Genomic DNA, 24,314 nt, shown 5'->3' with positions numbered 1-24,314 from the left:
TCGTTCAAAGTAGGCGGTTAAAATAGCTCTGCCCGCTGCAGCCTGAGCTCTGTACGTTGCTGTATTTGTGTGTGTCTGTGTGTAAAACATGTATTTGTCCTTCAGAGGTAAGGGTTTTTTCCACTTTCATTTTTACCGGGGCCTTGGTAAAAATGAAATCTTTCAGCACAGACTTCCTTTCTTTAAACAGTTGCTATCAAACCAGTCTCTGTTTAGTGTAAATCAGATAACTAATTGCAGCATTCTTGCCCTATCAACCTTAAAGTTTGAGCTCAGCCTTTAGGAGGAAGAAAAAATACTAAAAAGACCACCAAATCCAAATAGAGACCAAATGTATTGTTCTTGTATATGGCAGAGAAGCGTGTTATTCCCAATGAAACAAACTTCACTGAGCAGTTCTTTGTCTGCTGATTCATGCAGTGTAGTGTTCATATAAGTACAGCATCTTGCCTATAAAATCTTACACTTTTTTTCTCCCTAAAATACATCTGTCAACAGGAAAGTTTGCTTAAAAAACAAATATGGGCAGGTACTCGCCGCATAAATTTCTACACGTATTTAATGGGAGAAAGAAGTGACCTTGCCGCAGCGTGCTTTCTTAAAGTGAGCAACACACTGAACTTTATCTGCTTCAGAATTCAAAGCATTCGGTTTAGAATTTAAGATGTAGCAACCCTGGGGAAAGAGGGAGGGTGAACTGGAAATTTTAAAGTGCTTCATACGGTCTTTTGCAGACTTGCACAATTTTGTGTGGTGGAAGAGTAAAAAGGGGCTAATGTTTAACTGTTTATCTTCAGAACAAAATTCAGCAGAAGAGAAATTCTTACGGCTGTATCTGGCCAGCATTGTTACTGGTGAGTTGAGGCTTATGTAAAGATATTTCCATTGACTTTAATGGCTTTTTGCAAGAGTTTCTGTGATCCTCTGATTAGAACTGTACCACTTTCTCAGACTTGAGTTCGAGGCATATGCAGAGTTTCAGAAGCAAGTGTGGCATGATGGGCTGGCCTCTGAGATTTGCCTAGAAATCCAGCATAATAAGGTGTGAGAAATACGTTCTTTACTTAACGATTACATTCTACTTTAACTCTTTTCTGCATCTTAGAAAATAATTTTGACTAATATCTTGATAAAAGATTGAGGTTTTTGTTGAGTAAAACTTAACGTCAGAATTCGTAATTGATAGAAAATATGACTTCGGATATGTTTAGCAATGTAATGTATTCTGCTGATTTAAAACTTCGTTCCTACTTACATCATTAAACCTAATGTACCCTTGTATAAAATTTTTGAGGAATGTGCCCTGGTTGGCAAGTATACTTACAGCGGTAAGAAACTGGCATGATGAAGAATCAACTGCTTTGTTCATATGAAATTTCTGACCGCATTCTCGAGAGTTCCTTGCCTTGAGAACTTCTTGCAATGGTAATTGGTAACAAGAAGTTGGAAAGAGCCTGACACTAAGTTGTAGAAAGATTATTTTTTTTGACCACAGATGCTCATTCTTGCTTTACGTGAAGGAGATTAAGACCTTGCAGTAAAGATATGGCATTTGGGGTAAGGTTTGGGGGATGAGTTCTTTATTATTATTTTTAATAAAGGTTCTACAATGATATGCTTTGTTATGAGAGCTGCTACTGCTGCCCTGTGTTACCTGTAATGGTGACTTGTTTTGTGTTGGTGCTTGACAAAAACAGAATCAAAGAAGAAAAAAAAAGTCTTTTTTTGTGGGGGTACTCCTGGTCTATTTTTGGGTATCATTGTACTACATCCAATTTCTCATTTGTTGATAGAGCTAAAATAAATTTGTTGTTCAGCAGGGAAGAACTAGAACTTCTTTTTAACAAATGGAACATCAGTACTGATAGGAAGCTTGTTCAGATTTTTTAAAAAGTTTGTTAGGTGTCAAGTTATGGATTTTTATTTTTTTTAACATACTTATGTTTAATGAGCCTTTTGTAACTAAAATACAGGCAGGGTTTACATCGTGACACGTCCTTTCAGAAAGATCTTGTCTATCAAATTTGATCTGGGCTAGAATTTAGCTTAGGTTATACAGGGCAGGATAGAAATTTTTAGTTTGAACAAGGAAAATATTTACTTGCTAACAAAACTTTAACTTTGCATGCTTTGCATTAAATATTTGCCTCCAGTAAAATTTAGTATCATGAGCAGCATTTATAAATGGTTGTGGGGAAAAAAAAATAATGCCACTCTCAGAGTCCCCAGATTTGGAAAATTGGTTGCTTTCATGCTGCTACGTTTATTTTGATACCTTTATCTTTAACACCAAAGGAGCAGAGCATTTACTTAGGTGCTGTGTCACGGTGTCCAGCTGCTGCTGGAGGCATTAGCAGCATTTGTATACTCTCAATTTATACACCTAAAATATTACAATATTTGGTGTCTAATAATAATAATATTATTATTATCATCATGATTATTATTTGTTGTAGGTTTCAGTGTATTTGACACACACAATTCAGTTTTATATGAGAGTCAGTGCATGGCTAGCTTTAAAATGACCTTAACTTACTATTTCTGAGTAATTACTAGGTAACTGATCCACGTTATCATTTTCATCTCCCAAAACAATAAAACTCAGAGCCCGCATTCTCCTGTTCAGTTAATATATTTTCGCAAATGAGGGCACAATTCCTGCCAGCCTGCCTCACCAACCCACGCTGGGTTACCTGAAATGAGATTTCTAGGTGGCAAGATGGGAGAAGTCTTCCGACACCGTGAGCACTGCTGTGGGTCTGAATCCACCGTTCATCCAGCGCCGCTCGCGGTGGGAGACGAGGGTCAGGCTCTTGCTGCCTGCTGAGGGCTTGCCATGGGACCACGAGGGTGCTGCCTCTCTGCCTCCATTTGGTGTCTTAGGCCTGAGATTCATTTAAACAGTTTTACTGTCAGGAAGTGGTATTAGCAAGGGCCTTTAAAGGTTTAAAAGCTACATTAGAGCAGCACCGGCTATAGTCCTAGACTAAAAATGTGTTAATAGTTTCTCTTTGCTTTCTTTCCTGTCTTCCAGAAAGACCCTATGTCTTAGCATCTCACTTAAAGAACTGCAGTGGGTTTCTTGGGTGAAGGAGGCAAAGGCAGAAAGTTTTGTTTCCTAGAAATAACAAAATGCAGCCCAGATATTCCACAAGAGCTGTGTCTCCCCCTCCCCAGGTTTACTGTAGTCCAAATGCTTTAGGCTGTGTTTCCTGAAATTTCTCTGCTTCCTGTTGATTCCCCAACAGAAGGGCAAACTGTTCCCTACCAAGATCAGCATTCACCAGAAGCTGAAGGTGCTAAGGGTTGTGTTTTTGTAGACATGGCCATTCATGCCTGTCACTGAAGGCATTAAGTACTTGGCAATTGGACTTTCTGAAAGTAGTGATTGATGAGATGATGCTGTCCTTCTACTATGTTTCTTTACTTATTATACTGTACTTCATAGAAGGAAATGCTGACAGATGCTATTCCTAACTGTCATCCTTTTCCACATCGTTTCAACTTCTTCAGCTCTTAGGTCTAGAGGTAAAATCCTGTCTCATCATAGGGTGTGAAAATACCATTGCTGCCTTTTAGGGACCCATAAACCTACTAGAGTTTGCAAAATAGTGTATGCTTGTTTCTAAATTCTACTTCATACTTCCTTATCAGGTTACTACAGCTTTATTCACTTTCTCCTACTAATTTGGCAGAGTTAAATGAACCTATTATTGAGCACTTCTATGAAGTAATTATAAGTGCCGTTGGACTAAATATTTATTTGCTTCATGTATTAGCTGAGCCCGTGCTTAATGAAGTGACCTGTAAGCTCTATCAGCTGGTTCTGTTTCCAGGCTTCATCCCATTAAACATCCCCTCAAAGTGCTATTTACTCTCCAGATACCATTCCCTTTCCAGGTATTCAGCTGGGAGAGAGGGACGTGCCTTGCCAGAACCAGCCGTGCCCAGGACGAGCCAGCAGAGTGGCATCAGCAGGGCAGCAGGCATCGCTCTGTCTGGCCAGGAGAGGTGTCGGGCTGGCTGGAGACCTGGGCATGCTCTTGGGTGTCCTGCTCTCAGTGGCCCTGCTGGAGCAGGGGCTTGAAGCAGACAGCCTCCAGAGGTCCCTGCCAGCTACATCCAGTCTGCGATGCTGCACAATGTTTTGCACATGCGCACCATTAAAAAATATTCCAATGTGACTAAGAAACAAAAAAATGTATCCCTGGTACATACTTCGCTAGATACCTGCGGTATTACACAGTAGCATGTAACTAAATACCTACTGTATTGAGCTGTAACACCAGTGCTATGGAGATATGAAATAAAGTCACAAATATGAAAGTCACCAGGGTTTTTCATCTTGCAGTGCTAAGAAGGCTATATCTACCTGACTCAGTGGAATTGTCTCACTTCTTTAACTTGGTAGTTAATATTCAGAAATGTGGTTTTGGTTTTTGTAATGTTTCTTCTGCTTTGCCTCTTTTGATATCTCACTTCTAACAGTTCTAGGAATATGTATTAGTCATCAAGAGGGGGTTGAAAACATGATGATGATGACTGGTGCAGGGCAACGGTTCGCGTTTTCTTAGCACTTGCAGAAAATGCTAAGAAAGCTAGTTTTCTTAGAAAATGCAGGAAAAGAGATGGAAGGAAGGACCAAGTGTGGCAGCCATTAGTCACAGTTTTTAGTGCATGATGAGATGTTCTGATGTATTATAATAACATAGAGTTTAGGTGCCAAGTCTTCTGCCTGTGTTCTTCTCTCCCACCATCATTTTTGTTCTTCATATGCTCTAAAATGGCATATTAATTTGTTGGGTTTTGCCCTTGCTTGCCTGTAATGCTATTCAGAAGTGCTTAAAACCATGAGAATACCCAGTCAGGTTACTGGTACCTATGAAATACATTGAGGGGAGCATTTCCTTCCACGAGAAGCTGAATGAGTTGCCTTCTCCGCACACGGGCCAAAACCAGGAGGTCTTCCTGGCTCTCAGAGGCACAGGCTGCCTTTCCCATTGTGCTTTCTTATGAAGACTTTTCGGTATGCACATCGCAGGTCACAAGGGATGGTCACACCTAGTCAGTGTGGGCTTGCACACAAGTTGTGGAGTGCTAAGTGAAGGTGGGAATGTACAGCGTGTTGACACAGCAGGTTAGTAAATGCGGATTAACAGCCTGGCATTATTCTTGAGTAAGAGTATGCGCTTGAGTAGTTACTACAGGGAAGCTGTGATGCCGTTGACTCCCTCTTTTCCTCACTCACTGATAGTTTATGTGGCCATACACTGGGTTGTAGCCCAAAGTTGTGTGGTTAGAACATGCTGTTCAGGTGTTACTGACTTCAAACACACCCGTCCTGTGCTCATACACAAGTGCCAGGGCCCATTTGCAGCTCAGCATTTCTGCTGTTTGTGAATTTTTGTGAATCCGTGCCTTATGCACAGAACGACCCTTCTTTCTAATGAGACTTTGATTGGTGTCATTTCTTAACTAAATTACTTATTTGGAGGAATAAGGAAGAAAATGGGCAAAGCATGAAGCCACATATTCATGATTCATGGCACTGGTGTTATTTAGTCACAACCAGATTTAATTCTTGGTTCTCTATGAAGTGTCTGCGGTACTTGATTACTTCCAATGCCAGACACATCTATAATCAGGCCCATCTACCCTACTATTTATAGTGATGTTCTTTTTACCTAAAAACTGTTGCTTTGTAGCAAACAGTGGGAAAAGAAACATGAAGTTTTTTTTCTACTTCAAAGACTCCATCCATCTAATGAATAGATTATAGATAACCTGTTTATGATACAAAACATGATGGAGTTAAAAATAACTTGATAGAAATATAGTCCCTTTTATGTTTACAGAATTTGACAAATATTCAACATCAGAAATGTGTGTTTTTCTGAAGGATCCTTTTGAGAAGGAAGGAAGAGGCATCCCTGTGAAAGTGTTTTTCCCTTGCAGGCAAATTTCATGCACACATTCATGATGGTTTCATATGATTTATCGATAGTGACTATGATACTTCAATTTTGTATGGGACTTCTACATAAAATACATTCAAGGTGAAATTTTGAAAGGTCTTAGCCGAGTTATTCTTAACCTAAGTATTTCGTCCCAAATGTTGAGCGATCTATTTTTTTTTCCCTGAGAAGTTGTAGTATCACAGAACACTGTTTATGTGTCTGTGTTTGCTTGCAGGTGAATTGATTCAGAAGCGTGCCCTAGCCTGAATAAAGATGAGACCTAATTCCTCCTTTTCAATTGGAATTTTCCACTTTAAATGGGAAAGCGAAGATCACTGGGTTGTAATTAGAGCTAATTTTTTTTATCAGTGTACTGATCATGTACATCCCAGCTGACAAATGGGGAAAAAAAATGTAAAATTCTGTTTATTTTGCTCTCAGTCAAGAGTAAACAAGGCCTTATCTGTTTTTTTTTTTTTGTTTGTTTGTTTCTTTTTGAGATGGAGGGGGCTTTTTTTTTTTCTTTTATTCCCCTGCTGGTGTTCAGTTTACTACACCCTTTTTCAGCTGTGCTCAGGCCTGATAGTGCCAGGATTAGGAACTGATACCATCATTGAAGCTGGCTTCATTTTCATGTATTAGTTTCTGTGGAAGCAGCCTTCATTTTCATGTATTAGTTTCTGTGGAAGCAGCCTATCTGTAGCTAACTTTAGCTTTTTAAAATACACGTGTAAACGCATGTAGGAATATGTCCTTCTGTTCTAGAAGTCTTCCTCATCATGAATGAAATTAGCTTAATTTCACTGCTAAATTATTTGTTCGTAGGTTTAGAGCGTTTGTGGAAAGTGATTGTTGGTGGTGTCCTTCTTATTAAAGAAAACATGGCAACACCTGATAGTAGATGTGTGGTCAGAGTTGTTTAAAAGAATATCCTTGGCAAACAATACCTGGTATCGTTTCTCAGTCGCTCAGACCCGCGTGCTGCAGAACGGCAGGTCTGATTGCTGTGCAGTAGGTCTCACGTCAGGTGGGAGCAGCTGCAGCAGCAGGAGAGGTGTGAGCAATGCTTTCCACCCACACCTTGTTTATAGGAGGTGCTAACCTCAGAGCTTCGCTGGGACTATTAATTGCTAACATAATGAAACAAAGGAGCTTAGCTAAAGAACTAGTCACTTCTTAAGTTGTATTTATGATCAGTTGCCTTTTTTGAGGGTGGCTATCAAGTTACACTAGTATAAGCAGTATTTCTGCTTGCTGTCTGGTCTGAAGCGTTTTCTGTGACACATAGTATGGACATATTCCCTTTATTTCTCAATACTTGCTCCTCTGAAGTAACTGAAATGGAGATGATGATTAGTGTGCAGTGAGTAGTTGCAGATACTGCCTTGCAGCTTGGCTGCGTGGGAGTCGCAGAGCTTGTGCTTTGTCCTGGAACTGGCGCAGATAACTTAGCGGTGTCTGTACCAGGACTGCTCTCTACGAAGGAGTTTTAGGTCTTTTTCTACACTCAAAAACAAACAAACAAACAAAAAAAAATGTGGTTTGGATGCACCTTGAGTAAGCAAAGCTGCTAGCAGGTGCAGAAGCTGGGGAGGCATCTCAGTGGAGGTAAACCAAAGTGGGATTTTGTGCCTGCTGCTCTAAGTGTTGTGCTGGATCTAGCTTGTGACTAGAGAGATCTAGTCCCACACTCCCAAAAACCAATGAACCTTTAAAAAACGTATCAGAAGCAAACCTTGTGTCTATTTTTACCTACACAAAGAGGTTTTAAAACCATTAAGTTGTATCCCCTGGTTGCATCAGTGGGTTACAACTACAATTACATACTTCATCCAGAAGTGCTTCTGTCTCATTACAACATATTTTCTTCACAAGGAAGGGAATGTATGGCCATCCTTAGCTTGTGGGTAACAAAATGTAAGGGAGAATAATTACTTTGTAAGGTCACTTTAGCTTGTCAGAGGAAAAAATTGGCCTTTCACTGAATGATCTCTGTTATAGAGAGGTAATAAAACAGTGGCTGCATGGGGTTGTGAATAAGTGGGAAGAACTCATATACTTGAAATACCAGAAAACTAAGATAATGCAATGAGTTGATAAGTCTCCTTCCAGACAGATTTTTCAATTTATCTGAAATTGCTGTGTCACATAAGCAATGTGTGCACTGGCCCTGGTGCACGCATGTATCTGCTGAGCACTGAAACCCACGGGATCCTCTTCTTTCTAGCAGACCAAGAGGGAACATGTCCCCTGCAAGGGCAAGGGGTGTTTTGGGCGGGGGAGCCCTGAGGTTGCTGTCAGCCCAAAACTGAGTCACAGTGGGCTGGTGGCCCGGGAGGAGCATGGCATCTAGTGAACCCACCTGCAAGAGGTTAATTGTGGATTTGGGGAGGGATGGCACCAGGGGTATTCACTGCAAGGTTGAATTTTGACCCTGAAATGGTACCACAAAAGATGGACTTGGGCAGATTTCCCTTAAGCGTGAAGTAAGATGATGATGGCTGAGAATAGCATGTGTTATGCTGTTTTTAATATCAGTATCAAGAAATGAATCTCTTTAGCGTGGAGGTACTCTAATATTGATATTTTTATACGCATGTCCATCATTCCAGTAAGAGAATATTCTTGTTGTGTAAAAGTAATACTGAGTCTACAAGATAACATCCTACTGCATGTAAAATACAAGCAACCACTGGCAGAAGCACAACCTGTACAACACAGATTTATAAGTGCGCAGCATGAATAAAAACATATTTATTTGGGATAGGAAATTAATAAAATCGGCCAGGACACACTATTTTTCCTGACCTGATGGCTAGTTACATTTATGATAGTGGCTTAGAATAGCACAGAATGAGATCAAATAAACTTTGTTTGTACAGTTAGATACTTATTTATGACTCCTGGGGGTAAGAAAATAGAGCAGTGTGATGGAGCATCCAGGACAACTAATTTCAGAAGTGTTCCGACATTTCCATTTGAAATGTCTAACTTGATTCCTAGATAACAGAAGCTGAAGATCATTCATCTGTGTTTCATGATTTGAGATGAGTAACATTTTGCAAATAAACCCTGCATGGTACAAATACATTGTATTCATAAAAGAAGAGGGTATGTTGCTTTGGCTGATGTTATCTCACGTAATGATTTCAGTGCTTTTCTGTTTTCCTTCTGAAATTAGACCCTGCGATTGATGAGAATACAGTGAGTTTAGAGAGCAGAAACATAACTTTCCTCCTGGGCAAAAATGTACTTTATAAAAGCACGCCACAAATAAAAACTCAGATTAATTTGTTGACTGAATAAACAATAAATATTTAAGATTTTGGAGAGTTTCCATAAGTTTCCTATTAAAGCTGTGTTGGTACTACTGAATGCAAATGTTTTGCAGCAGAGATTTAATACAGTGAAGATAAACGGTGGATTTTGCCTGAGTTGTTGCAATGTAAAGATTGAGGGTTTTGCAAAGTGGATCTTATTTGCACATTAATGAAATAAATTGTCTTGGAAAGTTGGCAGTAACCCGTATGAATTGAGATTTAAATTCTACAAAAACATACCTAAATATACAGACATTGCTCTAAACAGGAATTAGCATCAATTAGCATCATCACTCTGACAAGAATAGTTTAAGATATATAAGTTGCCTGGGGCAATGGGGAGGGAGTTGGAGAATTTGAGATTACTATGAATGGTCCTTTTTTTTTTTTTTTTTTTTTTTTTAACCATTTCCAACCCCTCACACCAACTTCCTTGCCCTCCAGATAACTGGTGGGTACTGCTTTGTGTAAATGAGTTGGCAAAATACTCCTGGAAAGCCACGGTGTTTCAGATGATCTCTTGTTTCTCAGTGAACTCTGCAGGATGTTTGCTGGACCTGCTCTGTGAGCTGCTTTGGATCCTGGTGCTTCTGTCTGAGCCTGGATAGTGTCGATACCATTTGCGGCGGTGAGCCAGATCAGTGACAATTAATGCTGCTATCTTAAGATTTATGCAGTAACGAAATACGTTTGAAGAACGTGGTTATGAGTAGGAAGTCAAAGACTGAACATAAAAGCCAGGGTAGGGGTAGCCCTTGAGGCCTGTATTTAGTCTTCTGGATCATATGGGTAGTAAGGTGCAGCCTTTAGTTACTTGATCATAGTCTCCCCCAAGTCAGTCAATACTCAGAAAAGACAAGTCTGCCTAAAAAGCAGTTGCTCCGTATTTTGAGTTGCGTTAAGTTTCTTTGCTTGTCTCCCTACGTTATTTTTATGGCAAGGCTTTTAGTCTCACTTTCCAAAGAAAGGCGTGAATTTCAACACCGACTTTGCTACAGACTTAGGTAGTGTTTCAGTAGCCTACAAGTGTTAATTAACCTTTATGCGGTGTGGGATGATACTTGCACTTAACAGATGAAGTTAAAATGAGATTAAGGTCAAAAGCATCTGCTAATTACTCAATTTTCTAATTAAGTAATTGCCCAATTTGAAACTGAAGGCTTGCTTGTCAGTGTGTGCAGGCAGGACAGCCCTGTGCATGTCAAAAGCCTGATTGCTGTGGGTGTGAGGTGCCTGTGAGAGCTGGATAAGGGAAAGGAGCTCCTGGCACTGACGTTTTTAGCCTGAACAATTTACTTGGCGAAGTTACTAATTTATAACTCTCTAAATGGGATTTTATTTCGGAAGTGTTCACAATTGTTAATATTGCTGATACTTCTAGCATAACATGAAATATTTTCAACAAAGGAATACTGATCTTGAGGGTCTTTTCCAACCTGGATGATTCTGTGATTCTGTATGTGCACTAAATATTACTCTGAAGGCATGTGCAGTTCATTGCAGGAGTCTCTGGTTCCTGTGTGAACTTCCAAGCATGTATGTTAGATAACACAAGATGCTCTGCCTCTCTTTCTATTGCCGTGACATGAAAATAGGGTGGCATCAGATATTAAAAAGAGCCTGAGGTGACTGAGATTGCTGCTGAGTGAGATATGCAGGGCATCCCAAACAGGTGCCTGTAGCCATCGTGAATTTTGCATATGGTGTCTAGAGGTCATTCATCTGTTATGCAGAAACACTCTTTAAAAGATAAGGGCATGTCCTGTTGGTCAAATGCCGAGCATTGAAGAGTCTTGTGCTTCAGAACAATGTCAGGAGCATCAAGGGCTAACTGACACTAGGAAAAGAAAATACTTTAAAAACAAAACAAAACAAAAACATGTTTTAATTAGTGGATGGTGAAAACACAGTGAATGATCTTACTATTGAGATGCATCTTAATGGAGGTGGAGCTGATATGAAGTATGCAGTTGGGGAAAGGACACGAGAGACACAGCATAATTACCTGCTTCTTCAAGTAATTATGTGGATATCAATGTCAAATATGAGAAGTGTGTGCAAGTGTTGGCTTTGTTTTGTTTTCTCAGTCTGCTTATCAAAGTTAGCATTGGCAAGTACGAAGTCTGCTCTGTTTCTTGTTAAACTTGGGTGCCCAGTAGATAATAACAGTTACTGCAAACTTAGGCAAGCTGAACACTCAGGTTAGTCAGATACAGCATGGGTGGAGTTGCACCCTGTGAATTTCATGTTGATATATTTCTAGATTATCAGTATTAAAAATGATTGTTTACAGCAGCAGATATACTTGGTTATCACATATATATTTTTATCATAATACTGTCAATGTTGTTATTACAAAATTACTTTTTCATTATTTTTTATTGTATTTTAATCTTTCTCTTTCCCTTGTCTTTTCATGTCAGAACAAAATAATGAAAGCCTGTGTACACAAATATATTTAGCATACACAAGCAAAACTAATTATTAGGGATGAAAAGGTAGATCATTGTATGTGTCAGACCAACTCTTTAAAATGCAATTGCCTCAGAACACAGGTGATGTTCTCTGCAACGTAGTGGTGCAATAGTGCAGTTCTCAGACATGAGCTCATTTCAAATAAATTATAAACCAGTTGAAAATTGTAAAGATCAGTAGCAACTATTGCATTGCAGAATACTCATGTGCCCAGATAAAATCTTCTCGTGGAACATCTACAGACAAAACTTGTATTACACATATGTAGCATGCTTAATTGAAAAGTCCAAATGAAACTTTGTGCACTATAGTTATATATCTTTCTATAGATATATAGATACGTAATTATATATCTCTATATATTATTGTTTTAAAACATAATGCAGTGCTATGATGTTTTAATTTTATCGTTTATTTATTTATGTTATTTTATTGTTGTTGTTTTTTTTGAGTTTTGGATTGTATGGATTGTTTGGATTGTATGATTATTTGTAAAGATATATACAGATCTATAGAGATCTATTCTAGATGTGCCAGTTTTCATTTATCAAAGTTGTGCATAAATTCATAAAAGTATAAACCATATTCCTATCGGGGTTTCCACTGAGGTTTTTCGATGCAGTCTCGATTTTCAGCCTTGACTAAGGGTTTTTTTGGCTTGGTTTGGTTTTAAGACCCAGTTCTGTATCCTTCAGTTAAAAGGGTGGATTGCACTGCTGTATTTTAAAGTGAAAAATGTTTTATATGTATTATATATATTATATGGTTTATGATTAAAAATGCAGATTACCCATTAGGATGATCATTTTTAATGTTTAAGGCACTTACTGTCCACTGAGCATTGCACTTTAATTTTATGGTCTGATTCTGTGTAGGATCTATACAAATAAGCTTACCGTGGACATTAGTTTAAAAATAGTTATGAAAGGCTAATGGAGAATAATACTTTTTTTTTTTCTTTAAACTAGCACGGAGGGGACTAAGGTAAGATTGAACTATGAAATGTTAAACAATCTAGTGAATTGTACAAGGAAGACAATTTTCTTAACATGATAGTACTCATGCAGCTGGTTGAGTGGGGGCTGACAACATGCTGCTTCTTCCTGAGAACCTGAATAAATGTCTGTGCAAGAGAAAAATAACAGGTTTAACTCATATTGGAAGTACTAACGTGCCATGCATTTGCAAGCTGCAAGATGGGTACTAGTCTGCAGTCAATGATCTGTAGCCATTTCAAAACATCTGCATTATTGTTCTACAAGAAAGTGAAGAAACACCTTTTACCTTTGTCTGCAGTAATAAGTGCAGATTTCCTAATGAATTTGAGCAGGTTCGTTTGTTTGTTTGTTTTTTGTTTTAATTCTGAAGGGAAAAGTTGGGAAATGCGGAAAAGTGAATGAAAAGATATGTGGGGTAATCGAGAGTGTTAAAGGCCAGAGTCTTGCATTTGCAGCAAGGGAAAACTTGGAGAGAACTTCCCACTTCCACTTCCATGCCAACAGGTCTAGCTTCGAGGGGCACATTAGAAATGAATAAGGTATCTGTTGCTAATATCAAGCTTTCTTAATTTTCCACCTTCATGTTGCGTGTTTTAATTCCAGTTCTTCTCATGCTCCTTCCATGACTCATGTCCTTTACAAAATCTAGATAGCTTGTATGTATACTGACATTTGGAAGAGGTGAAGGAGATACTGCAAGCAAAAGATTGTAGAGTCTAATTCTTCCTTTTTTTAGAGAGTTATGCATTACAGATCCAGAACAGGATCTTCATACATTTTATAAGCTAGTCATAAGAAAAATAAGTGGCAGAAGACTGTAGAGAATTTTTCTTTCAATTAACATGGTAAGAAAACAAATTTGTCCATTATCTCTCTGGAAATAAAGCCCTCAGCCAGAGTCAAATTATTCTCTGACCTTCAGGATAAAAATTGCAGGCTGTGCAAATACGTACCGTCCTACACGCATGGGCACATCACAGGTCTAGTGAGAAAGGGTTCATCTGGGCCAGTTATCTTCTGAAATTGTGATCCAGACCTTTATACTACTGCAAGTAATTTTGGTTGCATTTCTTTAATAAAAGACTCGTAGCACTCTGGGGAAAACATAGAAAACTGTGTGGGTGCTTTGGCAGGCACAGGTTTAAAAATATCTGTGGTTTGTGTGGTTTTATTGAATAAAATGTAGTATTTTCCATCCTGTGGTTTAAATTTCCATGTGCTGGAGCTTGTAGAATTTGTTTTTCTGAAATGTTGCTTATGTCTAAAATCAAGCTCTTACTTACGTTTAGTCAAGGCTGGCAAGAGTTGGCTGAGACAAGTGATAATGGATGCTCTGGAATTGTTGAGGGGCCCCAGAATATATGGTTCAGTTGTAATATACGTGTGTGTGTACGTATGTGTACACGCACACACATTTTAAAATGTAGAGAGTTCAGATTTCTCCTAGGCAGCCAGTGATTAAGGGAAATACTTTTCAAATGCTGCTATCCTCACGTGCCTGGTTAGTGATATGTGAAAAGTGGAGTGATAGGTGGGTTGGGAGTATTGTTAAGTGCCGTCACGACGTATTGGATGCCTCTGTCAAAGTCTCTGGAGAAAGCCTAAGGGGCTGTTAGGCCTGTTTATCTGTTCAGTCTGCTGGGAGATACATCCTTGCTTACTCCAAAAGGAGGGGAGGAGTTAATGTTTTAATGGCTAAAATTAAAACAAACAGTGAACTATGATAAAATAGCAAGACTTCTTATTTTGCAAGTTATAGTAGTGTATGGTTAGACCTAGCATGTATTTGCTGTCTTTGAGTTCTAGTACTCTTATCTTATACCACTTCTCAACATGGAAGGACCTTCCATCCACATCTATGTGGATGTCTCCTCACTTTCACCAGCAGGCATTGCAGGTGGTGCTTTTTTCACAATGGTTCATGTTCCATTGCCTCTTTTGAGAGCATAGGTCATGGACAGCTTGGGAAGTGTGGCTGACGCATCAGAACTAATGCTGTTTTGTTTTAACAAAAAATAACCAGATGACTGAAAAGTTCTGTTTAAAATGAAGTGAATGAATTGGAATAAATAGTCAATTCCACCTAGGTCTCTTGCTCTATTTCCTAACTCCGTTTCTTTCTTTGAATAAATAAATCTCCCTCTGGTTTAGTAAACTGAGTGGCTCATGGAAGGTCTGGATAGATGCCCCATATAGCATGACGGAATGGCCAGATGTTTAGGAATAGGAGAAGAGGAAGGGAGGAGATGGACTTACGCTTCACTTGTGACTGTCTTTGTACTTGCATTAAGAGCTCTCTCCCCTCTGAAAGGGGAATGGCATGCCCTTGGAGGAAGCTTTTTGTTTAAATTTCTTTTGAAGTAGTTCTTTGGATTATAAAAATGCATTTTTGAAGGAAGAAACCCACAAGAGCCAGGTATTTTGAAAAAAAAAAGTTATGTATTGTGCAGATTTGTTAAAATGATCTCAAGGATTGCGGTTGTGTTTACTTTTAAGGCATCTTCTTTTAAGCTAATCCCTAACTGACTTACTTTCAAGACACTGCCAAGAAGGGCATGTTGGAGTTCAGTTGAGTATTCGGTGTCATGGGCGAGGTATTTGGGTTGGGAATCATTCATTTTAGTTCTCTCATAGTTCCCAGTGTAATATGTAATTGTCATCACTCAGAACATACGCTGCTTCTGTAGAGTGATAGAGGATAACAAAATGTCTTCCCAGTGTGTGACTGTGATCCTTGATCAACCAAAATATTCTTGATTTCCTAGTGATCTACCTGCTGTCAAGCTTCTCCTTTCAGTCGCCGTGTCTCAAGTGCCCCCTTGCAATGCAAAGCAGCCGCCAGCAGTGCAAAATCTCTTTTCTCTCATTAAGCACACATAGCCCATCGCTTTGCCTGTTTTTGAGTCAGCTAAATGGCTTAATCTTGGTTTCCTGTTCATGCCCCATTTGTAGAGCTACAACCTCTGACAGGCTGTTGGGTTTGAGGGTGCTTCTGCCTCAGCTCACTGTGTCTCCTAAAAGTCTGAGCCTCCATAGCATGGGTTACAGAGACCGGAATCAGCCAACTTCACCATCCCACTTTATGTTGAGGAGGTCAGAGCATTGCAGCTTACCCTCCTGGGCAGAAAGACTTGCTCTCCTGTGCCCCTTTGAGATTTCTAATGAGTGGCATAGCTGCGGCTTAGAGGGCTGCAAGAGACATCTACTGCAACCCTTTCCTGGGGTTTGGCAGAGGCAGCCTAGTAAATGTTGGTAGTCAGTGGAGGTGAAAAAAAATAAAAATAAAAAGAGAGAGAAAAAAAAAGCAGCTCTAGTAGAACACTTTTATCTGTGCTTATCATACTGAGTCCAGTAGTGGAGCCTTTTCTGGTTTGGTAATTACTATTATTTAGACTCCATGCAGGGGGCACAGTAACGTCTAGCTTTTAAAATGAAAATTTGACACAGCATACAGAGAGCTACTCACTCTTTTTACAAATGTTTTATGGTAATCTGTTGCATATTTAAAGATCCTGGGAATTTATCCATAATAAGACTTTTTAATAGTTCATTAATTGAAGGCTTTGGCAGACAAAAAAGGGGAAAAAAAAAAGCATTAAGGAAATGTCAAACTTCTGTGTTTGTTTGGACTGCTAGTAGTGTAAGATGAGATGCAAAGATCGTAAAAGTTACTTTGAAAATAATTGTTGTTGTTTGGTCCGATGTTCGTTTTGGCTGGTCCTCTGCATTTATACAAAGGCTAATATTGTGATTACAATAGAAGTGTGAATTATATGGTGCCTCTTTCAATCCACTTCCCTAAAGTCAAAACTCTTCTTGATTTTGTGAAGTAAATTTACATAAATTTACTTCCTTTTAACATGCTGTATAGGTACATGTGTTTGTAGGAACCTCCAGTAACTCCTTAAAAGAAATCTTTTTTTATGTTTTGAAAATGGGATTTTTAATATAAGAATCTTTCACAGTTCTTTCCAACCTGGAATAGCAGTCACTGGTGTGGATTTCTAAAATACTACTGAGAGAGAATTGAGTATGTTGGGTTTTAGAGTCATTAAAATAACTTCGTAAAAAAGTGGCCTTTTCTGGATAGATGAGGTATTGTTGTGGCTGGTGATACTACAGACATTTTGTTCAGAGGTGTTCTGATTTACTATTTCTGGATCTCAGTCCGATTGCATACCTTATTAATTTCCCTTCAGTTCTTATTTATTAGCGTGAATGAATACAGTATTAGCCATGCAGTAATGCACTTCTGCTTTTAGTTTAACAAAATAGTGAATTAAATTGTTGTGCAAAACTGTCTTCTTTAAGAGTTGTCATATCAGTGTAATCGTAACCATGCCTTTTGGTTTAATAATAGTTACAAATTCATTTTACTACTACTATTACTTTGTTTTACTAAGTCCTTATGGGAATTTTTGCATGTTGTAAAAGTAATATTGTGATTCACTTGGCTAAATTCTTTCTCCTTCAGTAGTGATTATCATACACAAAGGCTTTCTGCTTTAAAAGCATGGAAGTTGTCACTAAAATCCGTAATCTCTTTCATATTTAATTCATTGAAGCATTTTGGCATGTGTTTCATTTGCTTATGAAACATTCACTTTAAGAGTGATGCCCTTATACAAGTATTTCAAAGGTTAAGGAATTTAGTCAAAAATAGAGTTTTAAGGCTATGGCTTTATGTTAACTTATTTTTCCTTTGTTAGGTATTCATCACATTACTGAACTAAAATTTAGATTGTAAATTGACAGTAATAACATCTAGCTACTTTCCCTTATGTGTGAATTTTCTGTTTGGATATGTTTCATAAAATATGAACTCGTAGTGTCTCTTTGTAGAACTCAGGCTGTAAAAAATTTTGTAAACCTGTTGAATCTTGAGTTCTAGTAAGCCTAAGTGAGGATGGATAAGGAATTCAGTACTTTGATTGAGCAACATATTCTTTTATGGGTCTTTTTTAGTGGTTGGACTCTGACTTATTGGAACAGCCAAACATAAAAATCTGTTATGTGTTATTTTGGCTTGGCAGAAGTAATGCAAAGAACTGTCAAAGGCAAAGAATATGCAGAAGCTGTAATTTCCTTTTTACCACTGAAGAATAGATTTGGCTGGATTGCGCCTTCAATGCTAATCTATCTTTGTGTGGCCAAATAAGTTTTTGGAACCTTTTTGTAGTGTATTTACTTTCTGTTCACGTCAGGCCAAATGTTATAATGTCATTTTTTTTTTCCTCTCTCTCTTTCTCTCTTTTTTATTTTTTGGCCCATGCAGGGTGGTGATGTGAAAAAAGTACAGAGAAGGGATTGGAGTTAAGAACTCTGATCTAGGCCATTTAAATTGAGATTGTCACTTGATGCAATTAGATCATGGCTAGCAATACTAGGATGTTCAACTGTGGATATATTTGTTATAATTTTATATCTTGCTTTAAAACTAAAGACCTCATTTAAAATTCTTGAACAGTTCTAAAAGTATATATTGCAAATTTTAACCTTAGTTTTATAATTTGGGGGTAATTCAGTTGGCTGTGTAAATAAACTTGATTTCAGTCTTTCTTCTACTGGTAAGCATGTTTTTCCTTCTACACTTTTAACAGAAAGTAATTTTCTCTTCTGACTGTAGTAGAACCATGCTACTTAAGCCTTCTGTCTAAGCTAATGATTAGCTGCACTTCTCTCTTGAAGCATTCATATGATACATTTAACATAATATCCCTTCCTTCTTTGCCTGAACATGTTTGTTCATCTTCAGTACTTCAAAATGATGGGACGGACATACTCATTCTGTAAGTGTCTTTCCACGGCTTTTGGTTTAGAACAAAAGAGTTAAAACTCTTTCTACTCTCTTTCCCCTCCATACAGATGACAGCATCTCAGCTGCAAGCACATCTGATGTCCAAGACAGACTTTCAGCCCTAGAGCTGAGAGTTCAGCAGCAAGAAGATGAAATCACTGTCCTAAAAGCAGCGCTGGCTGATGTGCTAAGGCGCCTTGCTATCTCTGAAGACCATGTAGCTTCTGTGAGAAAATCAGCACCAAGTAAGGGTAAGCCCATATTTGGTAAACTCTTTCTAGAGTCAAAATGTTATCATGTAGAATGTTCTCTGTTGGTGACTTTTCTCCCCCTTTTCTGTGTCATCTGGAAAAGCAAGTATGTTTTGTGAGGGACAGGGTAATTTTTTTTTATTGTAGGCTTTATCGTATATGGCTAATAGCTATTTGAAATATGCTTAATAATATTGCTGTTTTCTAACATTTATATGTACTTATGGCCACTGGAAATTTACCTTAATTCTTGTAAAAAGGCTCATTTAATTTAAACAGTGGATTGCTTTACAGCTGCGGTTTTTAAGCTGACAACAGGGTTTCTGAAGCTTACGGGGAGCTCTGAGTCTGAGCTTTGACTTCATCTATAAGTTATTCAGCTGAAGGGCTGTATTAAAGGCTACACTTCCCCCTGCTCCTCAATTCTTAATTAAAAAATAAATGGAAGTTTTCTGAATCTAGTTTATTTTTGTTCATCTACAAGGATGAACACCAGTAGGTTTCTTATAAGAAGTGGACATCCATTTAGTAGTATCTCTTTGGGCTAGTGGCTAGCAGCTAACCTGTACACTGTAACTTTGAAATATATAGGATTGTTTAAAAGGAAAGAAACTAGATGCTGTTTGCACTAATTTGTATGTGTGCGTGAATGCATCGCGTTTTTTCCATGAGCATTTCCTTTTCTGTTCTGGAGAAGTACTTGCGTTGTTATTGGGATTTACTCCAACTTAAAATTGTGTGTGTAGAGAGAGAACTAGAGCTGTGTACATAGGTGATATATGTTAGGCCTACGATTAAATAAAAGGTTAGGTCATATTTCAGATAATTCGCAGTTCTAGTTCACCATAAATGCATTTATCCCTATGAAACCATGCAGCCCAGAATTCACTGGGCTCAACCCTTGTACTTCAGCCTTGAAGTATACCCGTTACACCGACACCAGCATAACACTGAACTGACACACCAGAGCATATGTTTGTTTGCGTGGCTGCATTATACAGGTTGAAAATGCAAAAGCTGAAAATTCTGAAAGTTTGAATTGTTTTGGATGTGGCAGGGAGATCAAATTCCTTAATTAAGTGTTTTTGCAGTCTCTCTGCCAGATGGAAGGAAGTGATGACACTTAATTGGCTTGGGCTCTGAATCCTGCCATTCTCTCTTACTTGCTAAATGGTAGACTGTTGTCAACCCTGCTTATAAATGCAGCTTTATCTGCCTGATGTGCATCTCTGGTCTCATCAAGATTGACACTTCCTTGTCTAACTCCGTTTAAATAAAGCTCAAGCAAGTATTTCAGCTAAATCAGTCTTTGCTGTCTGCTGTCCATTATGACAGAAAGAAAATGTCTGTGCAAAACTGTGGGCAAAATGAATGCAACATGGAACCTTATTCTTCCTATTTACATGCAGAGGAATTGGGATGTGCATAAATACAGCTATAAAGACCTTTGGCTTGGAATTGTCTAACATCCAGCAAATGCAGTTCACAGGCAGGGCAAGCTTGCAGAGTTTTGCAGAATGCTTTGGGGCCATCTTCTTACAGACTCTGTGAGCCTTGTGGCCATACTGAGTTCTCCAGGTGAATTTATTCAATGAAAAATAATTATTCCCCAGGGTGGGAAAGGATGGAGGATCTAAATAACTTCAGCATTTTGATATTACATTTCTAGCAATTAATGACAGCAGCACGTAACTGAAGATAGAGGTGGGGGTGGGGGAGAAATGTACATGTACGAGCTAATACAATGAGCATAAATGAATTATGGCTAATCGGCACTGTATTTAATTTGTGGAGGATGTGTCCCTACTGTCTTCAGTTAACTAATACTACCAGGTGACACCTTAGCTTCACTGTTTATCATGAAAGCAGTTGTGGATAGATAGTACGAGGATGTCACCAAAGAAAAAGGTCATTCACATATGGTCACTGAAATTTTCTACAAGGTTGAAATTAGACTTTAAGAATGAACTTGATATTAGTATCGATTTAAACTTAAGCATTGATATTTTAATAAACATTTTAAAACAAGATGATGCATAGCTTTTTATAATACTGTAGACAGTTTTAATTAAAAAAAAAAAAGTTGAGGCTTTGGTTCACAGAAGTATTTGTCTCTAAAGCAGTGCTTGATTGCATGCTGACCTTAATGAGCAACAAAAAAAAAGATGCATATGTATTTTTGAATTGAGAGAGGTGTTTAATTTGAAGTATGGCAAGACGGTGAGATAAATACTTCTGAAATAAATTGAACTTGCAAAAGTCACAGTACCCGAAAAAGCCATCTTGAATCTTTCTATCAAACAGATTTTAATCTGAGTAGCAGACAATATCTAACCCAGTTTGAATGAGTCTTTCCTACTTGCTGCTGAAATGTTTTCTAAAACCTCTCAATTATTTCTGTAACCAGCTCAGCAGTGTCTTTGAAGAGAGATTTTTCATAAGCTCAAAGTAAGTGTAGTGAACAGGCCAAATCATGCTGAAGGGGGCAAATACAGATCATTTTGCAACTGACTTTTCTCATTCTGAAGCTGATAGACCAACTTGGTGTAGGAACAGATCTCTTCCTCTTTGTTAGTTTGTCTGCATTGCATATCTGGTGAGCCAATTCTGTTCTTACTTTTCTTATCCCTTTATTTTAGATTGATTGATTGCATCAGCCATAGCTGAAGCTAGAATTCCTTGTATTATTCTTGCAGTCTTTTCTTTTTTTCTAGGTAACTTTTATTGCATGCGTAGTTTGAATATAGTCCAGTCTTTGGTGAACAATTTGACATAGGCATTGGTAGATTTTTATTTATACTTCATGGGCTATTAGTTAGTAGATTACTACCTACGATTTTGGCTGTCTAGCTGTGACTCAAGCAAACTGCTCTTCATATGGTGCTAGGCGATCTGCAAACTGTCTGAGATAAGCCAGAGGGTGAGGTTTTTAAGCCACCATAGTGCCTCCTAGTAGAACATGAAGTGGAGACACTGTAAGAGAGAAACTGCAATCTCCTCTAGCAGGGATTGCAGCAGAATCGGCACACCTGCTATTGCACACAAAAAGCAGACAGTGTTCTGATGTGGCTTGTCTTCCTGTTTAGTATTGCTCAGTGTAAAGCCGTTCGGAATAGAGAACATCTTTTCAAAATAAAAAGGCCTTGATATTACTTCTGTATCTCTGCTCTCAGCTAAGGATAACTATGGAACGGCAAAATAGTCGAGTCTGAACTGAAGGTCACGTTGAACATTCTTAGAAATGTGAAAGGGGCTGGTTAGGGAACAGGTCCCCAGCAGCTACAGGGTTTGGGGGGGAAAGGGGGGGGCAGGTAGGGTGGGTTGTAGTGTGTGGGAGCATTTGGGGTTTTGGTGTTTTGTTTGTTTTTTTCTTTTTGTTTTATTTTGCTTTATAGATGCCTTGGCAAGTATTTGGGAAGTTCTTTGCTTTTGGCAGCTCTGTGCTCTTGTTGCCACATGTCTCTGCTGTTGATGCATGATTGATGCTGTTAACATTCACAAAAAGTTCCCAAAACAAAGATTACCTGGACACTGAAGAAAAAGAAAGCATAAAGCAGTCTGGTACTTGTGGCTGCCAGCAAGATAGATTGGCTCACAGCTGGTGCCTGGTAAACCTATTAAAATCTTTCAGGGTGTCAAAATGTGTGTAACGGGAGAATTCATCCCTCAGGCTCTGGGTGTGGAGACAAGTTTGTGGTGCACAATGGCACCAGTAAAATAGCTCAGACTCATCATATTGCTGGGGTAGGAGCTCTTGCCTGAGAAAGCGTCCATCTACCAGAAGTTACAGCTGATCTCTGCCCACAGAGAAACAGATTTCATGTCCTTTTTCTGGACTTGGAAGTAATGATGAGGCTTGTCACAGGCTAAACCCCTGAAATAGGAAATATTTCCTATTCCTTGGGCAAGAATTGATATCAAATAACTTGTGTGCAAATTTAGGTCACAAAGTGAAGTTCAAGAAGTGGATGGCAATTTGCAGAGAGGGCCTCCTATGACAGTGTGGACTGGCTGACCAAGAGGCATTTATTTTACTTACGGCAGAGGTCTTGGGGATCTGCAGTAGCAGCTGCATGTTGGAAATACAGATTCTTTTTCCTTTGTTCAGTGGATTTTTCTAATAGTAACCTGGAGAGTTTTCCTTACTTTTCTGCTCCCTTCTCAGGTGTGAAATGATGTCTGTTCAACATCTCAATAGGAGGAATTCTGAAGTAGTATCTTGCATCAAATTCCATCTCATTGCACTAATGTAAACAAAACACTTCTGATGTATTTTTTACCTTATCTCAAAAATGGTTTCATTTCAATAACATGAAGTCATTTTATTTTATATTAACAAAAACTGACTTCAGGTGTTCAGTAAGCTTCATTAATGAAAGCATAACATAGGCTTTTATTAGTGATTTTCTTTTTAAAACATTCTAATGTGCATAATTTTTCTAATAACAGGGTATATATGTTGTCTAATTATTAAACATTAAAACAACTGAAAATGGAACTGTAGATAAAAAAAAATGTTCATCAGAGAGATAGGCTATAGGTTCTTATTCATGATAGTAAGATTAACTTGGCAAGCATATACGTGTGTCGTTTTACTCATGGGAATAGTCCAATTGAAGTCTGCAGGCTGTATGCTCACATAACAAATAATGACACTCTTGAGGTCTTAATGGGTTTTCCAGGTACTGGTTTTAGTGCCATCTGTTCTTTCTGCATTAATTTTTTTCTTTTTTTTTTTTTCCTCTTTACTACTTCCCCATTTTTTTTCTTGTCTTCTCCTTTTCTTCTGCCTTCTGTAATCTTTCTTACTATTCTTGATGTTCTTCAGCTATTCAGAGAAGTTGAATCTAGAGAGTGTTAATGAACTAAAGGGCATTAGCTAGCTAAACCAAGTTGAGGAAGGAAAAGTGAAGAGGAAAGTAGATTTTTTTTAATTTCTGTTACCTGATAATCCTGTTTGTTGATAAAAATTCTCAAAGCAACTGTAGAAGAGTGTTTTTCAGTTGTGGTGATCAGTAGTACCCTAATTCGTTTTCCATAGTCTTCTTACAATTTTGGACGTGCTTTTGTGCATTTGTGTGCTTTTTAAGAAGAGTGTGGACAAATTCTCCTGAGCTACTGCACTACTATTCTCCACGATGCTTCTCAAGCTAAGAATTGCAATCTTGGAGTAGCTAAATGATGCAGTTAGCTTTTTCAGAATAAAATCTGCCTTGTTGTTTATAACACTTGAGTAGCTTTTTCATCACTGTTTGCCAGAGTGTATCAAATTGTTTCAGAATACCACAGTTAAATTTTTATTTCTTCTGCTTGGATACAGCTCACTTGGAATGGGAAGAGGAAGTAGATGGTGCCTTTGGAAAAGTGTAGCAAAATAATAGGATGGTAGGGAGAGAGGTGGAAAAGGTCTGTGCTGTTTTAATAAGCTGTTGGCTCTCTCAAACCGAGGAAGTTTTCAGTTTCCCTCGGTAGTAGTTTTATAAAATTCCTGCCCAAAGAGCCAAGTGTCAGAGCAG

General features: G+C 38.3%; 1 protein-coding gene across 18 annotated transcripts in view; it reads left to right on the top strand.

The window, feature by feature from the left end:
• Window positions 1-24,314, top strand: part of EML4 (EMAP like 4) — a 158,261-nt gene that overhangs the window by 66,984 nt on the left and 66,963 nt on the right. For 10 of the 18 annotated variants that reach the window (XM_040550603.1, XM_040550600.1, XM_040550607.1 and 7 more), the window contains one exon: window positions 18,616-18,798. In XM_040550603.1, the coding sequence (XP_040406537.1) occupies window positions 18,616-18,798 (183 nt within the window). Of the gene's footprint in view, window positions 1-797; window positions 855-5,013; window positions 5,138-18,615; window positions 18,799-24,314 lie in introns of those variants that run through there. The other 8 variants (XM_040550594.1, XM_040550590.1, XM_040550595.1 and 5 more) reach the window with 2 other exon arrangements.

Source organism: Cygnus olor, chromosome 3 (assembly GCF_009769625.2).
Source record: "Cygnus olor isolate bCygOlo1 chromosome 3, bCygOlo1.pri.v2, whole genome shotgun sequence".
Classification (NCBI taxonomy): Eukaryota; Metazoa; Chordata; class Aves; order Anseriformes; family Anatidae; genus Cygnus; species Cygnus olor.
This window is presented reverse-complemented; position numbering and strand designations above follow the sequence as displayed.